General features: G+C 31.2%; 1 protein-coding gene across 8 annotated transcripts in view; it reads left to right on the top strand.

The window, feature by feature from the left end:
- The window catches only part of LOC134711759 (fibronectin type-III domain-containing protein 3a-like), a 110,571-nt gene that overhangs the window by 74,511 nt on the left and 23,593 nt on the right, over positions 1 to 12,467 (top strand). For all 8 annotated transcript variants that reach the window (XM_063572616.1, XM_063572615.1, XM_063572617.1 and 5 more), the window contains 2 exons: positions 2,599 to 2,742; positions 10,251 to 10,378. In XM_063572616.1, coding sequence (XP_063428686.1) covers positions 2,599 to 2,742; positions 10,251 to 10,378 — 272 coding nt within the window. The remainder of the gene's footprint in view (positions 1 to 2,598; positions 2,743 to 10,250; positions 10,379 to 12,467) is intronic.

Raw genomic sequence — 12,467 nt, 5'->3', positions numbered from 1 at the left:
TAGTTCGTTACCCATTATCAGGATTTATTGTTTTAATGTTTGACAGTTCATTCGAAGCCCCACTACATTGATCACATTAAGACAGACTTTTGTTATTAAAGTTGGGTACAAGTACTTAAACCTTCCATACATAAACCTGCCTTTTGGCACTACCAAGCTTACAAGAAATGATTCTTTTGGTACCACTTTGGCACAGAGGTGTGCCCAAAGTCAGATGACTTTAAAAAAAAAAAAAGAACTGTCACAATCCAAATAGAAAAAATAATGTTGGGTTTACTCATTTAAATATAATCAAAGCATATACATGTACAATATTTTCAAATGTCAATCATGGACCCACAGTTTGCAATAACAAGTGACAAACAAAATTTTAGTTATTGTAGGAAGTTTTGCAATATTTTGCAGTTTCACAAAAAAAAAATTAAAAAATCATGCATTTTAAAATTGCCCCATTTTATACTGAAATCACAATAGTTAATCTTGCATTTTAAATCACACCAATATATAAATAATGAAATTTCTGAAATCATTGTATAAATCTAGATCATTCAAGGATTTATAAAGCAAAATTGTGCTGATATGAGCTGGATATTCAGCCTGGTTGATAAAGACTATAGATATATATAGGGTGTCCCAGTGGTAAACTTTAGTGGTTCTGTCTATTAATTGTAATACTGCATGATATACCAGAGGACATTATATTGAAAGCCACAAAATAGAGATAATTAAAAAGTATAATAAATGATATACAAATATAATAAAAACAACATGCATTTCTTTTTCACATCAAACAAAAGTTTGTTTCAGAAAACAAAATGTTGACATAATCAAAGCAATGGTCATGATCTTCATTTTACAAGTTTAAACTTTAGGAAAATTTATAACTTATTGGAAAAGTTAAAGATGTTGAAATATATCTTGTTGGTTTATGCGACAAATGCTTGTAAAATAAACAAGACTTTGTTAATAAGCACAAAAATACCATTGACAACAAAATCTTTGTCCCATTAGCTAGATTTGGCACTATGGCTACTAACTGAAAAAAATATTTATTTTCTCCCTAAAGTAGATCAATTTGGTTTCTTGATGTTCTATGTTTACTAGTTTCTTTGCAAGGTCCTTTTTGTAGCCAAACATATGATTTTACCCATGCCTTTCATTCTACCGAAAGGATCTCTTGTTTGGACTTTTCTGGTTGAATTATGGTAGATACATTGACATAAAAGCTGTCTTGCTTTTATAAACAATAGAGGATGTAACAAATGTTACTGTTAGTAAAATTGCCTTTGTATTCAGTACAGCTGTTTCAGTATTAGACATTGGCATATGGATACTTTTTTTTACCTTCTTATTTTAAAAGTAATTTAACATCATGGAAAATGTAAATATCCTTTAGATTGATCTAACACACCTGTAGATAAATCTGGTTTATAGACAGATCATCAATCAGCTGATCAGATGGTGAAACCAACATTCTCAAATAGATAAGTATAGGTATAAGATTTCAGAGACTGACTTTAATGTGCTGTGAGCTTTAGAATAGGGTGTGTCAATCCTAACATGACTTTAATTTACCTGCTGTTTAGCTTTGATCTCTTTAAGGTTTGTCTTTGATCCACAGACATGTCTTTTACCTGTAAAATGATCATGTACTCTAAGTTAAGTTGGTTTTGGTTTAAATCTGTGATTGTCTTTTGAACTTGAAAGGTTTCTTATGTTTATTGAATATTCTGAAAGAATCTCAAGAAAAGGTTGTGATACAGATTTTGATTTAATAACAGAATTGTTTTGATCGATTAATTGGCCCTCTATCTATTTGGTTAACTAAGTGTTTTTATACCTTCATTACATCACTCTTTGCTGAATTTTATTGCGTTTTTGTTTGAATAAAGGATGACTAATTTAAGTAGAATGTGACAAATAATCCATTTGAAATTCTTCTTCTGAAAAAAATATGCACTGAAGTATTGCAAACTATTCTTAAATGATAGCTCCCTTACAAGATAAAATAATATTAATCCACTTGGGCTGAAATTCCTAAGACTGAGACTTAATTTTATACTTATTTTGATACATAAATCTGTATTGTCCAAATAAATCACTTGTTAATTGACTTACATGATGGATACATGGACTTAAGAATTGTCTTGTCAACTAGACATATTATCTCAAATCTACTTTCGGTTTAAACATGTCTTTCCAGAAAGTACCATCACAAAAAAACAAACTTAATTGGGAGTTCTGGTTGATGCACATTGGATTGAATTAACTTGATTTACAACAGTAAAAATTTATTCAAAATATTTTCTAGCATTGAATGGCTCAGAAACAAACTATACAGTCCTTGCTAAATTCTCTGTTGATTAAATTTAAGACTTATTTATCATTATGCAAATTAAAAATACATTTGATTCTTTGGTTGACCACAACTCCAAGAGGGTAAGGAATACTGGAATACAATGATGTTAATTCAAAACTATAATTTAGCACATCCCCCTAGAACAATAGTCAAATACGGTTTAAAACTTTAACATAGCACTTGAAAAATTCATTTACAAAATAATGAAATAACATGGATGAAAAATTTTCTGTTTACAGGACCAACAAGGCCAAATTCAATGGAGGGCCGAGCAAGTAGACAGAGGGAGAAGATACAGAGGAAATACCTACAGAGGTTGGAAGAGGGACATTATCAAAATCAAAACAGACCTCCACCTCGTAGTCGAGTCAATAAACAAAAAGGTACATTCAAATATTGGCTATAACATACTTGGTGGGTAAAAATCCTATTCAAGGGTTTATTCTTACTTTCTTAGTTGTGAGACTGACATACTTTAAAGGCGAATAAAGGCATGTCTATCCCCAAAGATCTAGAATTCCATTTAAAAATTATGGTTATTTAAGGAGTTTACACTGGTTTTCATATACTTTCTAAGTCTTAATTCAAGAATGTTTGACGTTTTTCTTTAGTCACCATTATCTAATCAAAGGGATGTTATACAGTTCTATTTAATTAGAGAACACACAAGCATGTTGTGTTTTGCATGTTAAATCACCACCTGCTGCACAAAGACAAACTTAATTATTACATATTAGCTGTCAGTGTAACCACATCTCAATTTTATTACTACATGGTTTTAACATGGAATTTTAATATGATACATGTTAATACACTATCATATCTGTTTTTATGGTTGATCACTAAAAGCATGAAATTCTAATTTTCAATCATGGTAATGAATTATTCAGCAATTCATTGCAAAAAAAAAGACCAAACATATGTCCCAGCATTAAAATGTTTGAGTCAATATTTATAGACAGACTGCACGATTGTAACACTATTCAAGTTTTATTCCCTAGGAGGAGAGAATATTACATCACATTTATTATTTCTGTAAAAGCTTTTAATCATTGAATGTAACTTATTATTAATCCATTTGAAAAACAACTTTCGTTGTTAAAATTTAATATTTGTAAGTTATTTAAAGCACCACACAGTACAAGTTATTTTTGTCCTGCATGGGCAACACAGGTCTCAGCAGAACCCTGTGGAATTGTTTGCCTTCACTGCTCGATAATGGGTGCATATTTGCCTGTCCATCTGTCAGTAGATAAGTCCTGGAATTTGTTCTTTACTAAGTTTTACAAATGTTATGAAACTTACACACAATTGGTTTTGTACAACCAAATCAAGATTAAAATTCAATTTCTGAACTTGCTGTTTGCACATTTTAACTTAATTTTGCCTCAACCAAATGTTATGAAATTTGTATGCAAAGCTAATTACCACCAATCAAAAATTTGGATGGAGTCATTGTTACTGTTTTTGAGTTATGTCCCATTGTAAAAAAAATGATGAATTTGTTAAATGTAATTTACAAGCTAGGAATTTGTATCCCATGGACACATTATTCTTTTATTTTATTAATTTTTAATTCATGAAGGTTCCTAAAGGGCTTTTCTATGACTATGATCATTTTGATAAATTTTACAGACACAATTTTTGATAAATTTGCAGACATCATTTTTCATTGGCAATTATGCATTGGTCTATAATAACATGTACATATATTAACAGGATTGTACCCCAGTTCAGTAAAGTGGAACATGTACATACAAATTGTCATGAGTATTTTAAGGCAACTTTAACTTATGTCTGTTGAAGTATAAAGTTGTAAAATTGATTAATTTTAAAGGCCTTAAGAAATGACTTTTTCACAGCCTTTGACATGTAATTCATTTACAATTGTTAAATCTGCCAAATAGGTGACAAACAAAATAAAAGAAGGGAAAGTATTGTATATGATCCCTTGAAGTATTCTCAGCTACATTTATCTGTATTTGTATTTAGGGCGGGTCTGGAACTCTTCCAACCACTAATGATTTTGATTATTTGTGTCTGATGGGTTTTACCTATTAAAGATGACCTTGATACTGGACACTTAAATAAACATGGCTACCTCTCAGGGTTACCTGCGTTTCTCTCTTGTTCTCTCTGGCTTTTGTCCAGCTCTGCATGGAATGAATTTACAGATTTATCATGTTGTTCTTTGAATTGTTAACTTTAAGTTAATATCTTGCTTTTGAGGTTTTCATGCACAAGTATGATTCATAGTTTTGATGAATAAATGGTTAAGTACTCATGCACTAAGTTGGCTTCTCGTCCCAATGGGAATAATTATATGCTGAAAGAATGTTAAGTCAATTTGAAATGGCAAAAGTGACACAAAGATAATTGAAATATAATGAGGGTTATTACATAATTGGCCATTGAAAAATAAATAGAATATAATTTGTTTTGAATTACATAATAGTTAGTTTGTGGTTGACTGTCACTGGTTTTGTTCATGTTAATAAAAAGTGACTTATTTACCTATGGACCCCTCAAAGAGTTGTTGCAAAAGTTCTTAAAGTGCCAAAAGTGAAGCTTTCTGACCAGACTTAGCTGTAAACTTTATACATCCTGCACAGCCAAACGGAGACCTCACTTTGGCAAGTGTTTAACTGAAGCTTTTTACTGCTGATTGGAGGAAGACCAATGCAAGTGACCATATTTCTATCCCCCCCAAAAAAGGGGGGGAGCTGTAAGTCTTGTATGAAAAGCATAGCTGACTGTAGGAGGTGTTTTACAGCTGTATTTATAGCTATTTGTCTATTATTGAAGACCACAATAAATATGACCCTTAGACTTTAATTGTTGTTGGATACCTGTCTTGTTAATGTTTATCATTTTTGGTTTATTCACTATCAGAAATCAGACAAATATAGATTGCCATCTGCATAAGAATGAAAGTTCAAGGTCACTATTGAGAAAGAAAATAAGATTTCCATAAATATTTCAGTTTTGAACTTGTACTTTCTAGCTCAACAAAAATGCTTTAAAAGGTATTAATATTTAATAATGTACTATTAAATTCAACATATAGTTCAGTCTAATTTGTAATTCTGTAAAAATTTTCATGAGAGAACAATTTCCCACACATTTGCTTGTGAAATCGTTAGTTAAGTCTCAAGTTTATGCTGCAGGTTATAATTGTGGGATTTTAACACATTTTTGTGTGACTTTACTCCTACAGAATTTAACATACTGGAAAATAGGGTCTGATTTTTTTTTGTCTCACTGGATCAACTTGGAGTTGTAGAAAAAGATTATTGTCCCTCAATTACAGACACATTAAATTGGCGTCTTTTACTATCCTTTTATGGAAAGAGATTTAATCAATTATAGACTGTGTTGGTAAATCTAGCAGACATCCTGTTGCATAGTCTTTCTCTATAGGATTTATAGTTAGAAACTGTCACTTTCATAGGAAATTAGTTGCCTGCCAATAGATTGAAGATAAATCTCACAAAATGAAAGTTTTGTTAAAAGAGGGAAGATATTTATTTTATTGGAAAGGATTTGTACTGCCAAGTGTAAAACAGTTGTCAATTGACAAATAAAAAATGATACATTGTATTAATTTATGGTCTTCTATCCATTCATATATTTATTATAAACTATGTATAAGTTATAACAACATAACATATTAAATTTCCCACCAAATTTTTTGAATTTAAGGACTTTAAATAGAAGAATGATGTTGTAGTAGGTCCAAATAAGAAACAATCTTTAAAAGACCAGTCTCTTCCTACAATGGACTATGCTTTACACTCTGGTAGTATTCATGGATGTTTTGATAATTGAAACTATTTGTAGTTTTTATACGACCGCAAATTTTGAAAAAAAATTCGTCGTATATTGCTATCACGTCGTCGTCGTCGTCGTCGTCGTCCGAATACTTTTAGTTTTCGCACTCTAACTTTAGTAAAAGTGAATAGAAATCTATGAAATTTTAACACAAAGTTTATGACCATAAAAGGAAGGCTGGTATTGATTTTGGGAGTTTTGGTCCCAACTTTTTAGGAATTAGGGGCCAAAAAGGGCCCAAATAAGCATTTTCTTGGTTTTCGCACTATAACTTTAGTTTAAGTTAATAGAAATCTATGAAATTTTGACACAAGGTTTATAACCACAAAATAAAGGTTGGGATTGATTTTGGGAGTTTTATTTTCAACAGTTTAGGAATTAGGGGCCAAAAAAGGGCCCAAATAAGCATTATTCTTGGTTTTCGCACAATAACTTTAGTTAAAGTAAATAGAAATCAATGAAATTTAAACACAATGTTTATGTCCACAAAAGGAAGGTTGGTATTGATTTTGGGAGTTTCGGTCCCAACAGTTTAGGAATTAGGGGCCAAAAAGGGACCCAAATAAGCATTTTTCTTGGTTTTCGCACCATAGCGTTAGTATAAGTGAATAGAAATCTATGAAATTTAAACACAAGGTTTATGACTATATAAGGAATTGATTTTGGAAGTTTTGGTCCCAACAGTTTAGGAAAAAGGGGCCCAAAGGGTCCAAAATTAAACTTTGTTTGATTTCATCAAAATTGAATAATTGGGGTTCTTTAATATGCCGAATCTAACTGTGTATGTAGATTCTTAATTTTTGGTCCCTTTTTAAAATTGGTCTACATTAAGGTCCAAAGGGTCCAAAATTAAACTTAGTTTGATTTTAACAAAAATTGAAACCTTGGGGTCCTTTGATATGCTGAATCTAAAAATGTACTTAGATTTTTGATTATTGGCCCAGTTTTCAAGTTGGCCCAAATCGGGGTCCAAAATTAAACATTGTTTGATTTCATCAAAAATTGAATAATTGGGGTTCTTTGATATGCCAAATCTAACTGTGTATGTAGATTCTTAATTTTTGATCCAGTTTTAAAATTGGTCTAAATTAAAGTGCAAAGGGTCCAAAATTAAACTAAGTTTGATTTTAACAAAAATTAAATTCTTGGGCCTCTTTGATATGCTGAATGTACTTAGATTTTTGATTATGGGCCCAGTTTTCAAGTTGGTCCAAATCAGGATCTAAAATTATTATATTAAGTATTGTGCAATAGCAAGTCTTTTCAATTGCACAGTATTGTGCAATGGCAAGAAATATCTAATTTCACAATATTGTGAAATAGCAATTTTTTTTTTAATTAAGAGTTATCTTTCTTTGTCCAGTATAGTAAGCAAGAAATATCTGCAAGATTTTTTTTTAATTGGAGTTATCTTTCTTTGTCCAGAATCAACTTAAATCTTTGTTATATACAATATACAATGTATATTCACTTTTTACTACCAACTGATAAATTTAAATAATCTTTACCATTCAGTGATAACAAGCAGTTTTTTTACATCATGTATTTAAATGAGTAGTAATTGTTGCAAACTCCATTAGAATATTTTAATTGAAATTAGTTTTGGAATAAGGGAAAGGGGGATGTGAATAAAAAATTGGGTTAAATTTTTCTCATTTGAAATTTCATAAATAAAAAGAAAATTTCTTCAAACATTTTTTTGAGAGGATTAATATTCAACAGCATAGTGAATTGCTCTAAGAGAAAACAAAAAATTTAAGTTCATTTGAATACATTCATTCTGTGTCAGAAACCTATGCTGTGTCAACTATTTAATCACAATCCAAATTTAGAGCGGAATCCAGCTTGAATGTTGTGTCCATACTTGCCCCAACCGTTCAGGGTTCAACCTCTGCGGTCGTATAAAGCTACGCCCTGCGGAGCATCTGGTTCCAATTCTTTCAGTTTATTTTGCTGGCTAGTGTTTTTTATTGAAAAGAAAGTGAAATTTCACCAATTTAAAAAACTGTCTACAGTTTTCAAAATATACCTAATAAAAATGGGAAATTGTAAAGTATACTAAGTGATGCCCTAAAAGAAGTCTTCCTTCAAAAAGCAGACAGGAAAAGGGGGATACAATATTACCAACTCTATCTTTTCTATTGATTAACTAGAGTTCTGCTTAAACACTGGCATTGGATGATTAGAGAATGTGTAAAGTAGAAAGGTGTATTAATAATGGATCACACTGTCTGCTTGCTTAAAATTGATGAATCAGCATATCTGATGGGAAAATTTAAGCAGTGTAGACTGTACTGAATTGTTAACCTATCATAACGTTGTAAGGCATCGAAAAGGAAGTTTGTGTAACATGATGGATAATTTACATGATCTACACGGTGAAAACTAATTTAGGAAACATGCATGTGTATGAGTTCCTGACATATTCATTAATTTTATAGGTTTATGTAATTTTCATAAAAGAAAATGTAACACAGTATCTTTAGTCTAGATTTTAGATTCTAGTTATTGCTGAATTGCAAGTTTTTAATGGAGAAGAAATAAAAATATTGCCTTAATCAGCAGATTTTTACCACACATGACAAGTACTGTGTAGGAGTGAAACTTTCTTTCATTTTTATTTCATTACAAGAATTTCTGATTTTTTTGAATTAGGAAATTAAAGTTTGTCTTTTATGTGTTTTATGTCTTTATCTAACTGTAGACTTGATAAAATGTCTTTCATAAGAGCTATTTGACCCATTTTAAATTTCTCAATTGATATGTTGAAAACAAGATATAAATCTTTCACCCAGACATATTATTACATTTCAGTCTTCTTTTCCAATGCAATGTTAGAAATATGTCCAAGTTGTTTACTTTCACAAGAAAGCATACAAAAATGCATCAGTAATGAGAACAAAATTTTTGTCTTGATTGATACACTGCAAAAGTTTTGTCTTGTGCTTGCAATGCTAAAAGTGAATCACTTTTATTTTTATACATTTTTCCCTGACATCAAATTGAAAGGGTTGCTGCATGCTAGATTCTCAATATGGGTTTTGCCTTATATTGGTAATCTAATAAGCTATTTGAGTCAGAAATTTCATGAAGTTACTTTCTCATGAGCAGACATCAGAGCTTATGAAAAGTAAAATCATTAAATTTGATATGCTTCATCTTTACTTTTATTTTAAAACAGAGAAAGAAATGAGCTTTGAAAAATTATAGAACAATGCACAATTTTGTTCAATGTACACTAGATAATCAGTTTAGATTAAATATTTAACATACTGTTGGTATAGTTAATAGGTACAGATTATATCTTTCTTGGTGCTCCTTTCTTACCTGATCAATTAACCTGGTTTCTAAAGGTACATATACACACATGGAACCAGTGCAGAGTTTATTGTACAAAATGATTTTATATCATTCCAGACAGAGGGTTTTAAAACAATCAAAACACTTATAATTTTAACCTCACCACATGTTAAATTGTCTGTTACAAACTTAAATTTATTGTAATTTCATCTTGATAACAGTACATGGCAAGTGAGAGGAATATGAAATAGACAGTAACCCAACAACAACAAAACTAAAACAGACTGTAACACTGCATTATGTTTTAGATGATACTTCTCCACTGGCATGAGGGACCTCAGTGGCCAAGTGGTCTAAGTACTTCCACTAATGTAATCACATGCCTGTCAACAGTGAGATTGTGAGTTCCAAACCATTTGTGCGGGTGCACTCAACTCCAATCTCAATTGACTAGGACTGTCAGTTTTCCATTTGAAGGTAGTGGTTTTCTCCGTCAATTTGTGTTCCTCCACAAATAAAAAAAACTGGTTACCACCAAGTACCCCAAAGTGGCACTTACAAGTGGTGTTAAAACACAAACAATCAATCAATCCACTGGCATTAAGTAGTATACATATTTGATACATAGTTAAACTGTACCTTATATCCTAAAACTTTATATGCAGGTATGAATGGAGATATAAAATCCACTGACATTAAGCAGTAAACATATTTGATACATAGTTAAACTGTACCTTATATCCTAAAACTTTATATGCAGGTATGAATGGAGATATACACAGTAACAGTACTCCATGTCCTGCTGCTCCAGATACAGGACAGATCCAGGAACTGGAGGAAGAAAGAAAAATACTACAACAACAATTATCTAACATGCCAGAACCTGCCGTAAGTATAACAACAAGTAGTATTTTTATACGACCGCAAATTTTGAAAAAATTTTCGTCGTATATTGCTATCACGTTGGCGTCGTCGTCGTCGTCGTCGTCCGTATACTTTTAGTTTTCGCACTCTTACTTTAGTAAAAGTGTATAGAAATCTATGAAATTTTAACACAAGGTTTATGACCATAAAAGGAAGGCTGGTATTGATTTTGGTAGTTTTGGTCCCAACATTTTAGGAATTAGGGGCCAAAAAGGGCCCAAATAAGCATTTTCTTGGTTTTCGCACTATAACTTTAGTTTAAGTTAATAGAAATCTATGAAATTTTGACACAAGGTTTATGACCACAAAAGAAAGGTTGGGATTGATTTTGGGAGTTTTGGTTTCAACAGTTAAGGAATTAGGGGCCAAAAAAGGGCCCAAATAAGCATTATTCTTGGTTTTCGCACAATAACTTTAGTTAAAGTAAATAGAAATCAATGAAATTTAAACACAATGTTTATGACCACAAAAGGAAGGTTGGTATTGATTTTGGGAGTTTCGGTCCCAACAGTTTAGGAATTGGGGGCCAAAAAGGGACCCAAATAAGCATTTTTCTTGGTTTTCGCACCAAAGCATTAGTATAAGTTAATAGAAATCTATGAAATTTAAACACAAGGTTTATGACTATGAAAGGAAGGTTGGTATTGATTTTGGGAGTTTTGGTCCCAACAGTTAAGGAAAAAGGGGCCCAAAGGGTCCAAAATTAAACTTTGTTTGATTTCATTAAAATTGAATAGTTGGGGTTCTTAAATATGCCGAATCTAACTGTGTATGTAGATTCTTAATTTTTGGTCCCTTTTCAAATTGGTCTACATTAAGGTCCAAAGGGTCCAAAATTAAACTTAGTTTGATTTTAACAAAAATTGAAACCTTGGGGTTCTTTGAAATGCTGAATCTAAAAATGTACTTAGATTTTTGATTATTGGCCCAGTTTTCAAATTGGCCCAAATCGAGGTCCAAAATTAAACATTGTTTGATTTCATCAAAAATTGAATAATTGGGGTTCTTTGATATGCCAAATCTAACTGTGTATGTAGATTCTTAATTTTTGGTCCAGTTTTAAAATTGGTCTAAATTAAAGTGCAAAGGGTCCAAAATTAAACTAAGTTTGATTTTAACAAAAATTAAATTCTTGGGCCTCTTTGATATGCTGAATATAAACATGTACTTAGATTTTTGATTATGGGCCAGTTTTCAAGTTGGTCCAAATCAGGATCTAAAATTATTATATTAAGTATTGTGCAATAGCAAGTCTTTTCAATTGCACAGTATTGTGCAATGGCAAGAAATATCTAATTTCACAATATTGTGAAATAGCAATTTTTTTTTTAATTAAGAGTTATCTTTCTTTGTCCAGTATAGTAAGCAAGAAATATCTGCAAGATTTTTTTTTAATTGGAGTTATCTTTCTTTGTCCAGAATCAACTTAAATCTTTGTTATATACAATATACAATGTATATTCACTTTTTACTACCAACTGATAAATTTAAATAATCTTTACCATTCAGTGATAACAAGCAGTTTTTTTACATCATGTATTTAAATGAGTAGTAATTGTTGCAAACTCCATTAGAATATTTTAATTGAAATTAGTTTTGGAATAAGGGAAAGGGGGATGTGAATAAAAAATTGGGTTAAATTTTTCTCATTTGAAATTTCATAAATAAAAAGAAAATTTCTTCAAACATTTTTTTGAGAGGATTAATATTCAACAGCATAGTGAATTGCTCTAAGAGAAAACAAAAATTTTAAGTTCATTTGAATATATTCATTCTGTGTCAGAAACCTATGCTGTGTCAACTATTTAATCACAATCCAAATTTAGAGCGGAATCCAGCTTGAATGTTGTGTCCATACTTGCCCCAACCGTTCAGGGTTCAACCTCTGCGGTCGTATAAAGCTACGCCCTGCGGAGCATCTGGTTTCACCTTAAAAGTCTTTTAGTTCTTCTCATACAACCCTTCCAGGCCATAACCTATTTACCTTTAAGCACTAGCTTATGGCATTTTGCTTGAAGGTGTACTACCCTAAGACAGTTTCTTGCATTTTATC

Source organism: Mytilus trossulus, chromosome 3 (genome assembly GCF_036588685.1).
Source record: "Mytilus trossulus isolate FHL-02 chromosome 3, PNRI_Mtr1.1.1.hap1, whole genome shotgun sequence".
Lineage (NCBI taxonomy): Eukaryota > Metazoa > Mollusca > Bivalvia > Mytilida > Mytilidae > Mytilus > Mytilus trossulus.
Note: the sequence above shows the minus strand (reverse complement) of the source record. Positions and strands in the feature narration are given on the sequence as shown.